We start from the raw sequence: 16275 nt of genomic DNA on the forward strand, positions 1-16275 counted from the left end.
TCTTCTAAGTATCCCAGAATGTCTGAGGAACTTCCGCCCTCACGAGCCCTTGGCAGCACCTCCCATCAGGACCTTTGATCTAACTCATCTAACTATTATCTATTGCCACAATAATATTGCATAACAAAAAAATGATACTTCAGGTACACACAATTAATATTTATTTTTGCTCCCAAGTCTGTGGATCAACTGTGAATTCTGTTGATGTTGATTACGCTTGCTCGGGCAGCTCATTTTCTCTTAACGGAACACTCATGAATCTAGTGTCAGCTAGTTGTTGGATGTTCTAGGCTTGTCTCATTGTGATAACTGGCTGTTCTCCAAATGAGCTCTCAATCTCTAGCAGGCTAGCCCAGGCTGACCTGTTCTTATGGTGGTGGCGTCAGTGTTTCCAGAAAGAGTGTAAGCAAGTAAGAACTGTTGAGGTTAAGAATTGGAAATGACAAACTATCATTTCCGCCACATACTATTGGACAAAGAAAGTCATTAGCCAGCTTAGGAAAAATAGACTCCAACTCTGGATGGGTCAGGAGTGGGTAAGCTCCTGGACATGAATGTGGAGCATGAATATGGAGGCAGGAATATAGAGAGAAATGATGAATTGGTGTCACTTTTGAAGCCAGTCTATTATATAGAACACAATTCACAAGATTTCAGGACATTCCAGAAGCATACTGGTCTAGAACGAAAGAACTTAAATGTTTTAATACTTTGTTTTGGGGGGCAGTAAAGTTACTTAGAGTCAGTTTGATCCTTCCTACTCTTGCTCTTAAAATTCATTAGACAATACCAGAGCAGTGTTTGAGGCTATTTATACCATACTATTAAGACAGGCACTTCTACGTACTCTACCAAATGCTACATGAATGTTGACATTTTCTAGTCCAGCAGGTGGAAACATGCACTATTCCTGGCTTTGGGTGAATGTCAGGTATTGTTTCTTCTAATCATTTTGGACGGTTCCTTTCAGCCTTGGGTAGTTGTTACCTCACACCCATAAACTGATCTTTGCTTCGTAAAATACTCAATGGGGACTCTCTTTAGATCTTTGGAGTTCTCTCTTTGTTTAGCATTCTTATCTCTGGTACTTTGTCCTGTGAACTCTAGCCATCTTGGTCTCCCAAGACTCTCAACTTCATCTCTTCAGTTCAGGAAGCCTGCCAGTTTTTTTGTTTTTTCCTTTCCTAAACCACAGCATGGCAACTCTCTCAAGTTTGTTTCTTCCCTCTCGGTGATTATGGTTCTGTGTTGTCTAATGGCCAGTTTCTTCAAACAACAGGTTTTTTTTTTTGCATATTTTTTTAAGTTTTGGGGGTCATTTTAGGCAGGAAAGTAGACTCAGTTCCTGTTACTTCATTTTGGCTGGAAGGGAAAGTCTCCAGTCCTTAGAATTTGGTATTAGGAAACATACAGATTTCTAAAGGTCATGGACAACCTAACTGACTGAAAGAAGAAGATGGTATGCAACTATCATATTATATTTGAAAAAAAAATGTATTTCTTTCCTGTTTGTCCAATTTATCATTTTACTCTCTTTTCTTCTCTTCTTGGGATATTCAGCATTTGGTCACAGTTTGGTTCTTGAATATATTTTACCTTTCATTATATTTTTTATTGTATCATGTGTGTATGTATGTTTCCTTGCCAATGATTATATATGCTCTTTAAATTTTGAGGATATACCTTGTTCTTTTTTTATGTTATTCACCATGTATATAGTATTTTAGGATCAATGATAATCAGTTAATTACTATCCTTTTCTGTAACAAGAGATTCAAAATCTGAGGATTAATTAGGTGACATTTACAATGTTCTGTATAGAGGAAAAGTGCAGGATAAGTAATGGTTCTTCAGCTTTCAGGTTGATGTCAATTTTGATTTCAATTTTCTCCACCCAAGTTCAGTGCCATATGTTAGGCTACAATTTCTCATTAGTTCAGCTGCACCCTGCTTAGAAGAATACTCCAAGCCGACATGACGAATGCTTTCTACACCTGTCAGAGTCTACACTGGCTCTGTTTTGTGAGGCTGTTTTTCCTTCTCTACTCAGCGACCTTGAAGTCATGATTTATGAGATATGAATTGAACTTTAAACATGCTAGATGAGTATACTAAAAAAGATTACATTTGTAGAATAAACCTTTATGTCTAAAGTGAGATTTCAATTAATTGTATATAATCTACCCACTTCATATATTAGTATCTGTGAATTGCCCTTTGAGGCTGGCTTCTTCCAATCACCCTTTTATTAGCTGCTCTTCTTTCTCTTTCCTCTATTTCTCCATTTTTTCACTCACCATCTACTTCATGAAATGGTAAGGGGAGAAGTTATGGAAAGTAATGATCATCTAACATTACTATAGCTAAGAATAAGCATAGTTAGAGAGGACAAATTCCTGCAAAAATATAATAGTATATTCTAAAAACTCAGACGTGGGTATTTTGGGGAACATCTGAGAAATTACTGTCCTTCATTAGCATGGAGAATCTATAATTAATTATGTATATAGTTATTTATTGTGGCTGTCAATATTATAAGAATTTTAGTGGTTTACTGCACAACTTTCTTCAAATATAATCTTGTTCTACAAACAAAATAATTTGTTGAAAAGTAGTGAAATATTTCAATTTAATCACTCTTTATTGGTTAATGGTTTGAATTCAGATATTTATGCAACTGTTGGTTGATGCTGTTTATAAGTCTAATACAACCTTTTTCTAATTAAATTTTATTTGTATTTTCATCATTAATTGAAGTGAAAAATAAAATATGTCAGTATTATTAGATTTTATAATAATGTGTACAATTATCTATGCTTTTCATGAAAGTAAATTGAAAGGACTTAGAAATCAAAGTTTTTGGACTTTTTTAAATAAAGGAATGTTAGGTACATATGGATAGTTGTTATTGTTGGTATTCTGTGTACATGACTAGGTATAGTTCTCCCTGTTTATAAAACAAACACATAGAAAACTTTGAAATGTATATGACATATACAGAATATTATTTGCAATAAAGCTAAACAAATAACTTTTACAGCAGTATTCATTAACTCTTAAAATGCAATTAAGTATAACCTCAGCTTGTAGTTCTAACAGCTTGATCTTTTTTCTATAGATTTAAGGTTTAATTATTTATAAGAATGTACCATATTTTGAAATAGAAGATTTTTGATTCCAAGTTTCAAATGTATGCACATTATGTTTTAGTTATGTATTTTAAAGGTTTTTAAAATCAAGATGACTACAGCTTATTAATAAAGTTTTATTTTATGGAAATGACTAATTTTAAGAATTTTGATCTCTTTAAATTTTGTACAAATCTGCATAAAGTTACATAACCAATATATTTTTTCATATACCTTTTCAGAATACAAATGCCAATTTGAACATGAGAAAAAGAACAAATGCTTTGGTTCACTCTGAATCTGATGTTGGCAACAGAACTGAGGTGGGAAACCATTCAAGCAAATCTTCCACAGTTGTTCAAGAATCTTCTAAAGGCACACCTCGGTCTTACTTAGCTTCCAGTCCAAACCCATTCAGCCGTGCAAATGCAGCTGAAACCATATCTGCAGCAAGAGCACTTCCATCTGCTTCTCCTACTTCTATCCGAACTGGATATATGCCTCGAAAGGCTTCAGTTGGATCTGCTTCTACTCGTCACGTGTTTGGATCAAGACTGCAGAGGATAAAGACCACAGTTAATACCATAGGGGCTACTGGGAAGTTGTCAGCTACTCCTCCTCCATCGGCTCCACCACCTTCCGGATCTGGCACAAGTAAAATAGACAAATATGCCCGTATTCTCTTTCCAGTCACATTTGGGGCATTTAACATGGTTTATTGGGTTGTTTATTTATCTAAGGACACTATGGAGAAATCAGAAAGTCTAATGTAATTGCGTTGCTATAGTAGTTTGCTAAAAGATGATGAAAATGCAGAATGTCTTTTTAAATGTTTTTAAATATAAACAAATATTCTTTACTAAAATAAAAACTCTATGTAATTTTTCCATTTAAAGATATAAGCCAGTTATTGGGAGAGTTAATTAATTCCCGAGTGAAAAAGTGGACTATGTTTTTTTTCAGAAAAATTATTTTAAAAGAACTCAGCATTCAGTTAGATAGAATACACACCATCCTGGAAAGTTGGGATAAGAGAAATAGAGCTATTAGAGACAAGTGGCACATATTTTTTCATTGATATTTGAAAACAGACTATGACATTTTAAAAATCTACCCTATGAGTATCAACCTGCCACCCTAAATTTCCCAGTGGCACTACCCTTAACCAGAATTGTTTATTAGATGTCATATGCAGTGACCTTTGGTGATCTTCTTAGGAACTTCAAGAAAAGGAATTTTCCTGTTAAATTAAACATTGGCAAAAGGAAATGGAATAGTATAAACACTGATCAATAGAGTAAAATATCTGCTGCATAAAAAACTAAGACAAAGACCAGAGGAAATATGTTCCCTTTCTTATGTTGGCTAAACAGTACTTAACAGTTGACTTGAAATTTTGTTCTCTGAGCCAAAGTTTAACTCATTGTATGAATTCTTTTTCATGGTAGTTCATTCAGTTATGTGTTTATTTACTACATAGTTATTCAGAGCCTACTGTGTTCCAGGAACTATGCTAGAAACTGTCTCTCTAGGAAAGCTCTTGCACCTTTACCTACAATATTACTTAAAAAGTAGAACAGTCAATGCATGCCAAAGAACCATAAACTAGCAGAGGACATTGCATTCTTTAGTGAAGGACATTTATTTAGAGTCTGACAACATATTCAAAATATTTTTCAGCCTCTACTGATAGTGGATAACAAATATATTTGTTCACATAACCACTTTGATGTCAGTACAACTTCAGCAATTGGTTTTCAAAATAGATGAGAATATGGTACAGATTGTTCTATAAGTGAAAAGCATTATGTACTTGAAAGTAAAAATCAGGGCAATATAAGACTTAATAGATTAACTGTCTCAAATTTGATCAGAGTCACAGAGTAGAATTTGATCAGAATCACAGAATCATCAGACATAGGAACTGAGCACAGGCTTTTTCAGGTGCTTTCCCCAAGATAGATCTAGATATTAGCTAGTGAAATGCTAAATTTTGAAGAGTTTTGTGTCCGTAGTTCTGTAATTCTGGGCAGTCATCATGTTGGTTTTTTTGGGAGTTTTTTTAAGGTTTAATAACTAAGGGGAATATTTTAAAATTAAGAGAGCAGCAAATGAAAGGAGTAAAGAAAAAAATAGCTGTCGGGTAGGATGCCACTGACTCTGCTATGTGATTTATCAGGATTTTCATCTACTGACTTCTTTCTCATTAGGTAGGCTTAACAACTTACTTGAGAATTTTGCAACTGTCTATGCAGCTGAATCTAAGTATGGTTTTTTGTCACATTGCCTCTAGATTTTCTTCTGTGCTTCTCTCTATCTGCTCTGGAATGGATGAGTGAATGTGTTCTGGGTGTTTTAGGGAACATATTGATAGAAATGACCACCTTGCAGACAAAATCTCTCTCTCTCTCTCTCTTTTTGTTTTTATAGAAAAGAAGTGATAGTAGTTAATTGGCATCGATTTTTCAGATATTGCACTACCTTATAATGGTTGTTTTTGAGACCTGAAAATTGTGCAAATGCCAAATATTAATTGTAAGTCATATCTGAGAAATCTTTCTTGGCTGTCTTTCTAGGTATTCCATAGAATCAACACATTTTAAGGCTGAAAGATACTGTCGAAATCACCCAGTCCCAACCCCCCAATTTAAAATTGATTCTAGTAAAATTAGGTCCAGTAACACCTGTATATATGTATATATTTAATAAAGAGTACTTGTACAAAAAAGCTTATCATAAATTATTTCATGAATGTGAATAGATTTCTGGCCTTGAGGACGATGTTTGGAAATATGGTTGGAAGCACAATTCATTCCCTACTAGTTATTCAGAGCGTACTTTGTTCCAGGAACTATGCTGGAAACTGATAGTTCACTATTCTGATGAAAAGGCTGGTTTTGTTGTTGTTGTTGTTGTTGTTTTTGGTGAGGAACTCTTACTCTTTGCTAATCTATTGGCCTATCTTAAGAAATAATTATTTGGCTATTCATTGGCTTCCTTTAAAAAAAGTGTTCTTCTACAAATCTTACAGAGTGTAAAGAGATAAATAGAAATGATTTTTTTTCTTACCTTTACATATGAAGGTTTAAAAATAAATCATGTGGCCAAAGAATGAGAAAGGACAAAATTAACCAAGGATTCTTAATTGTTAATTTGAAGAACACATTAACCAGAAAGCTTAAACATTATTATTAAAATAAATTATTTCATTTGCACACAATGTTAATAATGATGATAATAATAATAATAATAATAATAATAATAATATGTTGTTTGCTTTCCTTAACTGAATTTTATCAAATTCATTCAGTGATTTTTATTTTGGTCATCATTTCTATCTTCCCAATAACCCAGAGGTACATCAAGTAAAAACACTTTTGCAAAGAGCCAGTCACTTTTCCCTCTTAGAAAATCTCAGAAGAATGATTGGGGCACCCAAAGTTCTGGTTATCTATGAATAATAATGAATAATTTTGGCTGAGAATGGTACCTTTATATAACTCTTTTAAAGATGAAATTCAGAATAATTTTATTCAGGACCTAGTATCTGCAGTCCATGTTGGCCACTAACTGCTACATAATTACTTTCAATTTCCTCCAGGCATGACTAGCTATAAAAATATATTTACATGATTAATCCACAGTTTAAAATGACTTGCACTTGTGCATATACATAGTACTTCGAATAACGTATATTTTAAATTGGACCTCACAAATCTTGTATTAAAGTAGGTAGAGAGTAGAGTCACACTTTTTTTGATGAAATGAGTCACAGAGAAGTTACATGACAAAGATAAAATCACAGGGTTGGAAAGAACTTTGAAAGGTCATTTTTCAATAATCTCACCTTAACAGTGACCCCTTTTCAAACAATGCATAAACAATTTATTTGTGGCTTATTTTACCCATGAGCTGGCCAATACTTCCTGGCCTAGAAAAATATCTCCACTCTCCCCATTCCTGTTCTTAATGGTCTTCTCTTCTCAATTTGTAAATATTCTCCAGTAAAAGACACCAGGTGTGGAGATGGGTCACTTAATTTCAAGTTCTGAGTGTCTTGTGGTTTTAAACAAGTCTCTTAACCTCTCTAAGACTGATTCCTCATTTATAACAGGGAGGAGGTGGATTATGTAATATCTAAGAGCTTTTCAGTTTTAATATTCTCTGATTCTCATAGTAAATACAAGCATACTCTTGTAAGAAGAACACTGAATACTTTGCACCACAAATAAGTGTTTATGGACAAAAATTTAGTTCTACTGCTTGATTACTTTAAGTTCATGGCTTGCTTCAAACTAAGGTTTCCCTACCTTCAAAAATATATATAACATCTCTCCATTTAGATAAAGTATATTCTTCCCCAGGGAAGACTGTATTCTTTAAAGACAGTAGAATATTGGCTATTTCTCTTTTCTGGGATTTCCTGGGCTTTTATTCACTAAATGGGCTCCTGCCCAGTTTGGGTACTGTGCTGATTTTTAGATATACAGAGATAAAAATAGCCCCTTTCCTTGCAGGTAGTCACAGTCCGGAAGAGATGATAGATGCATAGACAAAAAATTATGGGATGTAACTAATGCTTCAGTAGAATACAGCAGGGCCAAAACTAGAGTGATACTCATCTCAGGCACAAATATATATGGGGACATCAAAACTTCAATAATCAAGATACCTAATATTTAAGTGAATATTTTTAAAACTTAAAATTAATGCAAAAGATTTATGATGAACAGAATATACAAATTTTAAATAAATTAATAGAATCAGTAGTAATAATATTTTCTTCTGCCTCAGGCTCCAAAATTGCTCAGCATAGCACTGATCTAGAGGTGGATAAAAGATCCACATAACTTAATTACATTGTTGAAGGAGAGGAACAAGAGTGATAGCAGAGAAGGTTTCACAGATATAATCTTAAGCTAAATTTTATAGAATGATTTGGAGTTCTTATAGCCTCCATTCCCACTTCCACAAACAAACAAAAAAACGAAAGCGCAATTTTATCAGCACCTGAGGCAGGAGAAGAGCTGAGGATGTGGAAAGTCAAGGGGAACTCTTACTACAAATTCTTAGTTCTGTGTTTGGAGGGAAGGGTGAATGCAGGGAAGTGAGAGTTGTTGATGTTGGAAAGACCTAAAGGGCCTGGATTAGGAAGAGTTTTGTGTAAATTACTGAAGGAATGGAATTTCATCAGGATTAGTGGCAATTTATTAAAAATCTTGACGAATAATACGATGAAAACTAACATCCTTATTTTTCTGTTTTAGAGAAAGCACCTGATTATTGTGTGAACTATGGTTTGGAGGGCCACAAATCTAGAGGTAGTGGAACAATTGAGATCTCTTATTTTTTCTTTCCTGTCTTAAACTTTGCCTTCTATTCCTTTTTTCTTTTTTTTACCACAATGACTTCATTGTCATTTGTAAAAGTGATACATGACTGTTAAAGATAGACATTGTAGAAACTTAAAAACAATCTCAAAATTCTACCACCCAGAAATCAGAAATATTTTCTATTTGGATATGTTTGTCTAGAAGAGTAGATTGCTTGATTAAAAGACACAGTTTTATAAATGTAGAAGCCAATATGACATATATGCTGCCATTAAATAATAAAAAATTAAATTGACTTTTATCTCAAGATAAGATTAAAATTGGAGGGTAAAACTGAAGAAATTGTTGAAAGTTGGATGGTGCTTCTTTAAAGCAAGAGATTTAGAGAGTCAGAGCTTTTTATCCCAGGTTTCAATCTTTATTTCAGGAAAATTTTCTGCAATTTTGTCTAAGTTAATTTTTTTTTTTAAGAAATGCCAATTATGTCAAATCCCTTTTGTCTCTATACAATAGTCCCCAACTGTTTTGGCAACAGGCACGGGTGAGGGTGGGGGAATGGTTTTCAGATGAAATTGTTCCATCTCAGATCATCAGGCATTAGTCGATTCTCATAAGGAGCGGACAACCTTGCATGCCCTCCTATGAGAATCTAATGCCGCCGCTAATCTGACAGGAGGCAGAGCTCAGGTGATAATGCTTAATGGGTGCCACTCACCTCCTGTTGTGCTGCCCAGTTCCTAACAGGTCATGGATAAGTACTGGTCAGTGGCCCAGGGGTTGGGGACCACCGCTCTGTAACTATTTACAGTATTCTTTGTAACTACTTTGGTATCTTTAAAATTTTCTTTAACTTTTGTCAGCCATAACCCTAGTGAGTTTTCAGTTGTGATTATTCTATTTTGTAACTTCCAATGTACTTTTCAACTTCATAATGGTTAATTTTGTTTTCCATTGTTTTCTTGGTCACTGTCATTTCATTTTTCTTCTCTTTCTCTATTTTTACCATTGCTTTATTGAAATATCTTCTTTGAGCTTCTCATGTTTCTCTATTAATGAGATCATGTCTATAATATTTTTTGAGACTACAGAGACCTATTTATATAAACTCTTCCTCTATTTCTTGAAAAAGTTTTTATCTGGCGTGAGCTTCATCTGCTTTTTCATTGAGTTTTTATCTCCCTTGCCTATTTTTGGGGCTGGTTTCTTTCTATTAATCACTGAGCAGAGCCAGCTATTTACTGAACTACAGTGTGGGAAGTGGTGGGAGGGTGAGTCAGATCAGCCCACAGAAGCTATTTAAATTTCAGGTTTCAAGCCCACCTCCCCAAAACCGTTTTATGTGTTTTTTCTTCTGCCCAGGCACCATATTTTTATATCTATTTTTGACATTTGGGCGGCCTATGTAGTTCACAGTGTAAAACTCTCTGTTTTACTTTCTTTATGTTATTGCTAGTGATTATTGCTTGTAGTCCCACCCCCTTCCCCACATTAGCCTTAGTATTCTATATTATTCAGCAAGCTTGTTCACAACTCTCAAATATAGTCTATCAGAATTTTTATCTTTACCTCTACATTCCACTATTCGGAAGTATATAGTAAAATCGTATGAAGACAGATTTTGTTTTTTTCTTGCCTGTTTACACTCTATCTTACAGAGGTTTCAAACAAACCATCTTTGTTTGAAACATCGCAGGATAATGATACTTATTGAAATCTACATCCTGCCCAAGATATATGCCAGTCAATTTCCTTTCTCCTATTAGTGCAAATGGCTACCTACTTAAAAGCTGCTGACTATAGTTTGTCATCAATTACTTGTTAATTACAGATATGGTTTTCATTTTTTTTTCTCAATTTTTCATTATGTTATTTTTGGAGACTGTCTTAGGTGGGGAGTGAATTATAAATATTTTTATTTCACCACCTTTAACTGAGTCACCATATGTTATTTGCACTTCCAATAGACCAGGGATTGACCAGAGTATCTTTTACTGATACGACCACCAGAGCTACATGGCTTTTACCTTCTGTATATCAGATGTCACTGGAATCAAGCATTAAACCTAGATTAAATCTGGATTAAACCAGCTGTATGGCACCTTAGAAAATTGAGAAGGACTAGGAAGCTGATAGAAAGAACTCCTGTATAAAAAATAAATTCTTTTTACATTTTCCTTGGTAGTATTTCTGCAAGCTTCTTTAGTTTCTATAGGGGAATCCCAGAGTTTTCCTCTGAGATTGCTTCCCTTTCCTTTGTATTTTCATTTTTCCCTCTTGGGCTTTACTTTTCAGTCGTGTATTTCTATCCCAATGTTAATTTATTACACTGTTTATATTTTCCTGTCCTTCAATTCATCAGTAGATTAGTGAAGTACTTATTCCTTTAATTATAAGTATAAACGTTTTTAATTTCTTTTTGGATAACGATACATTTAATGGAAAATTTTTAAATGCTATGGTTTCTTAATAGCTTTTCTCTACCACTAATTACTTCCCGTTAAAAAAATAAAAGAAATACCCATGCATAATATAAAAGAAATTTTGAATAAAATGGTATCCTTTCCTTTTACTAGAGACAAACATCTCCACTTCAAAATGGAAAAATGGAACGATGCAAAGGAAATTTACGATATTCAAGAGTATGATATTATCACTGAACCGATTAATTTAATTGAAAATACTAACCTGCAAAAAAGAATTACACAAATGTATTTGAAATGTCATCAGATACCTCAAGCTATGACAGAGTTGATTATGTTACACAAGTAGTAAAGGATAAATTAAATATAGTCTATATTAACACTAAGATTTAAAACTAATTATAGTCTTCTTTAATTTTTATACTGTATACGTTTCATCTGGTTTTCAGTAAAACAAACTTTTCATTACTTTTACTTATCCCATGCAAATCTAGTTGCTATAAGATATAACCTAATTTGGAAACACCTCCCTGTAATACATTGGAATTTTGGTGTGTGTGTGATCAGAGAGGATAAACAAATGGTGTCAGCAAAATAGAATGTAAAATATGGAGATAATATGGATTTACACAATTTGATAAAAATTCTCCCTTGAATTTTGCAGATCATATATGAATATCATCATGTGAAGTGCAATTAGGATTTTTTCATATATTAATACATATACATAATCTCTTTAATAAAATATTTTGCTGAACTCGTTTGTTTTATATTTCTCATGTCTCATATTTCATATTTTCTCATATGTCTCATATTTTATATTTTCTCATATGTGTCTCATTTTTATTATTACTATAGTATCCATTAAAGGAGACTGGCAAATACCTGAACAAAGTTATGTTGTTGGCAATATAAGATATTACCAATTGCATAATATTATTTCCAAAGGCAAATTAATATGCAAACTATAGATTTCCATGGGTATCTATACAAATTATTACTTGAAGTCCATAGAAAACAGCTTCCTTAGAGGGAAGTAAAAGAAGCTCTGATAACAGAAAATGTATAGCATTTCAGTTAAAGTTTGATTGACATATTTTTTTCTCAGTCTTTTATACTTGTGAATTATAGTCTGCATTTTGTCTTTACAGATGTTGCTAACACAGTGCAGCATGTTGGCTTGTCATTTTACTGATTATGTATATTGTCTCCTAGTTCAAGTATACAGTAAATCAGAGCTTTCATTTTTCAAGGGGCAGAAAAATAATTGTTGGTTGATAAGGTAAGGTTATATGATTTTGAGGGAGCTTCATTGTAAATTGAATGAGAATCCGGTTTTCATGCAAAGGTGTATCTATGCGATAATACTTTGAATGTCTGTAGTTTGAAATAGAAGGTTAATTTTTTCCACTGGCTTATCCTTAATGAAGGAAATCCCCTGATAATTACTTTGATTCTGAAAATGTTGAAAACTCCAGAAGAAATAAAGCTTTTCTTTGATTTCTCAGCTGAAGTGTTGTACAAACTGAGGAATATGAAGTCCATTCCCTTCTTTCTTCTCTTGAATAATTTTAAAATTGTTTGTTTAGTTGTACAATTGAAAATATTCCTTATTATAGAAGTAAAAAAAATAATGCATATTTCCTCATATCATAAAAACTAAATTTGTTATCATCTGAGCTTCAATATTCTTGCTCAATTAGAATAGTAAATATAAAGTGTGATATTTATAACAGTTCAAGGTTTGATAGGAGATAGAGGTGTTTTGATTTTATGGGAAAATTACTTCCTCAAGAACACATTTCTTGAGGTTTTAGTAATCACATTTGACTCCCTGAAATTGGCAATTTTATTCTATGTAGGAATATTATCATGGTATATTATAGTGAGGAGCACATAGTCATTATTATTTTGTTTTTGCAAATTTATTTTGAAAAAAAGGAGCATTATCAAATATTGGTTTACTATTTTAAAGTAATTCATCAGGAAATGATTTTTTAAACACTGTCCCTTTAAGTAAATGTCCCTTGCTTTTCAAAGCTCAACTTATTACTTATGGTAATAGAGTTACTTTGCTTCTTAAAACAAAGTTTATACTAGAGCATAGCATTGTAGAATTATTCAGGTCTCAATTTCTCACTGGAAAATGAGTCTTTAAAATAGTAAGGATTTAAATTTCTATAAAATTTAATCACAGATACTTATATTTTAAGATAAATGTGTTGGAGCTAAACTCTGGAATTATTAAAATATAAAACATTATATCCCTCTAATGTATTTTTTCTATTTAAATTTAAAACAATAAACATAAATATCTTTGGAATATTTTTTGGTTTGTGTATTGTGTTTTCTGTCTATAAATATCCTTCCTTGAAACTGGTCACAGCATTGTGTCTTACTTGATAGTTCTTTGGAATCCCCACTGCTATCATGAATGTTCCTGGTTTTTACTTAACATCTAATTCTCTGTATGACCAATACCACCATCAAGATTGGAATTTTGCCAAGTTTTAATAGTTTGAAAAATTCTTTGTAGGTTACATGGATGAAGAAAAGTTACAGGACCTGTAATATCTGATGCGGCATAATAGAAACTTCTCACTATGTGGTTTTGGTTCACTAATGGGGTTCAAATGTATGTATTTCTGTGTAGTTTTTAAAGATTCAACCCAAGGAAGAGAGCTAAAATTAATAAAATACAGCAATCAATCTATGACTTAATCCTAACTTGGAAGACCAAAGTAAATGTCTGAGAAACTGAATAGGATTAACATTTAATAAAAACATGTGAGTATATGAATTTTAATATTTAGCTCAGATTATTAACTGTAATTATTTTGATGAAATAAAACACTTTGAATACTGTGACTGTCTTTTATAAAGTTTTTTTACATCATATAATGTACTATGAAACATTCTAAATGTAGTATTCCAAATCACCTCTTTCTTGAAGAAAAAAATGTAGGTTTTTGATTATAGCTTTTAAAGAAGAGAATGTTCCTGAGAGGAAAAAGTTGACCACAGATGTTCACAACACACACACAACATATTCCTATATGAACACAGACTAACAAAACACATAATACACACAGAATTCTTCTTTTGTTCACTTGTTGTATGACATATTATTTGGGCTAAGTCCACTTCAAATTTATGGTACTCGGTCACTTAAATATGATTTTATACTCTAGTAAGAAAAATTATATTTAAAATTTAATATTTAAAATGTACAGCTCTTTTTATTTACTGTGTAGTGATTTGTGTTCTATAAATTTATGTGTGTGTTTTTATATACACAATATTTATACACACATATATGTATGACTGTACATACACACACACACAGACACACACGTTTCTGAAACTCTCATTGATTGCCAGATTCTGTTTCCAGTTGAGTTGAATACTATTTAGAACGTTCTTGCCTCTTATATTCAATGTTGATAAGACAGAATTATAGTAAATATAGAAGAAGGTGGAAGTCAAAATCAAAGAAACAAAATTTTCCACAAACACAAGCATAAATAGAGATGTAGGGGAAATAAATTAATGGAATACTTGGAGGTATGATAACTTTTAAAACTGGATTAAATCAATGGCATACATTATACTAGTTTCATTTGTTTTAATCTTTGATGAAGAATTTCTATATAGCTCATTTTCTGGAGAAGTGTAGTTGTCCAAGGTCAATTTTCTTTCTGATTAATTGGAAGCCGAAGCTCAATGCTGGTCTCTTGGTTATGAAAATAAACTCTCGGGTGGTTCAGTAATTGTCTACTTGTTTACAATGTTACCTAATCTGCATTATTATCCTCTGTGCATTTTGAGAATTACTCTCTTTTACATGAAAAATTATATGAATTCCTGCTATGTTATTCCAGCATGTTTTGCTGATGTCAACTATGCATTCATCATGTGAATTGTTAAATGCTATCCCTCTCATTTTGTTCTGAAAAACGTAAAATAACGTCATCTATTTAAGATTAGTTTGGATTATGCTCACCTTTGAAAACTCTTCAGGGTAACATTCATCAACCGAGCATTCTAGGCAAATGGATTCATGAATCTGTATCATTAGCATTAAGATAAATGCTAATCAGTGGCGTCATTTTTAAAGTAAGGCCCATATTTCTGCTTGTGTAATAATATTATTGTCAAGATGCCCCATGTACATTTATCAGTTGAAAACTGAACATACTGATACATGTGTATGCTGAGCAGAGGGATATACCTCAATTGATATGTTACTCTGACATACTGATAGCATTTCCATTTTTTCCATGACTTCAGTTTCCTGCATTTTGCCTACTCTTAACTTGGTGTAAATGTAATACTGTTTGGTACCAAAACTCCTTCCCTCATAGTTTGTAGTGTTTCTAGCAGGGCCACAGAGAGAAGAGAACAAAAATCCCCCTCTCTTCTGCATGGAAAATGGAAAATGGAAAAGATGAGGGCATATTTCTATTTTTGAGTATTTTCAAGTGCACATTTCTCTAAACACTACATCATATAATAAATAATACTCCTCTATAAATGAGAACAATCTATTTTTCACTCATAAGTAAGACTAGGTCTAATGCTTATTTTAGCACAAAAAAGCAAATGTCAGGGATTGGGGGAAGCTATTGCTGTTTATTTTGGAAAAGATTACATTGTAAATAGAATTATACCTTCTGGCCATGCGAAGAATAAACCATACATAGAATTGAAAATGCCCTTTAGAGACTGTGCTAACTGAATTATTCAAATATCTCTCCAAGAGCAGATCTAAAATGCTGGCATTCATCATAAAGGTTGAGTGATATGTAATTTATTTTCCATTAGACAATTACTCTTTGCATTTCTGCTCAAGTGATGGCCTTATTGCAGGCTTCTTGATCTTGTCTTTCCAGATTCACCCATTCTACACTCTGATGCCAAATATTTTTAAAGTTCATTTCTGTTCATTTCACATTTGCCGCAGTCTGTATTTGTTTCAGGGGGATAAAATATAAATTCTTTACCATGACATGATATTTAGGGCCCAACACAATCACCTTTATCCTTTGCCTCCACCTAGTCTATGACCTAGTCACCCAGGACTGCATGAAATTCTCTAAACATATCCTGTATGGACATACCTTGATGTTTTCTCAAGCTAAATCCTTCGCCTGGACTGCCTCTTTCCTGCTCTTGTCTTGCTGGCAACCTGTAAATCACAGCACTGGCCATCTTGCCTGCTGAGGCCACCTCTAAATTCTCCTTAGTGTAATTAATTCCTGGCATTTTCCTATGTTCTCCATATCTACTTTGTGATTATTTGGTACAATTTTTTAATCTGTAAAGCAATTATATTTTGATAAATGATGAATACCCTCTGATCACAAGTTCACAGTTTTATCCTGTAAGTCTAAC

At 32.9% G+C, this 16275-nt stretch overlaps 1 protein-coding gene across 2 annotated transcripts in view; it reads left to right on the forward strand.

The window, feature by feature from the left end:
- The window catches only part of GABRA4 (gamma-aminobutyric acid type A receptor subunit alpha4), a 74598-nt gene extending 61394 nt beyond the window's left edge, over window positions 1-13204 (forward strand). For both annotated transcript variants that reach the window (XM_526774.8, XM_054683168.2), the window contains one exon: window positions 3371-13204. In XM_526774.8, coding sequence (XP_526774.2) covers window positions 3371-3901 — 531 coding nt within the window. In that variant the 3' untranslated portion in view covers window positions 3902-13204. The remainder of the gene's footprint in view (window positions 1-3370) is intronic.
- Window positions 13205-16275: the final 3071 nt, after the last annotated feature.

This window comes from Pan troglodytes, chromosome 3, assembly GCF_028858775.2.
Source record: "Pan troglodytes isolate AG18354 chromosome 3, NHGRI_mPanTro3-v2.0_pri, whole genome shotgun sequence".
NCBI lineage: Eukaryota > Metazoa > Chordata > Mammalia > Primates > Hominidae > Pan > Pan troglodytes.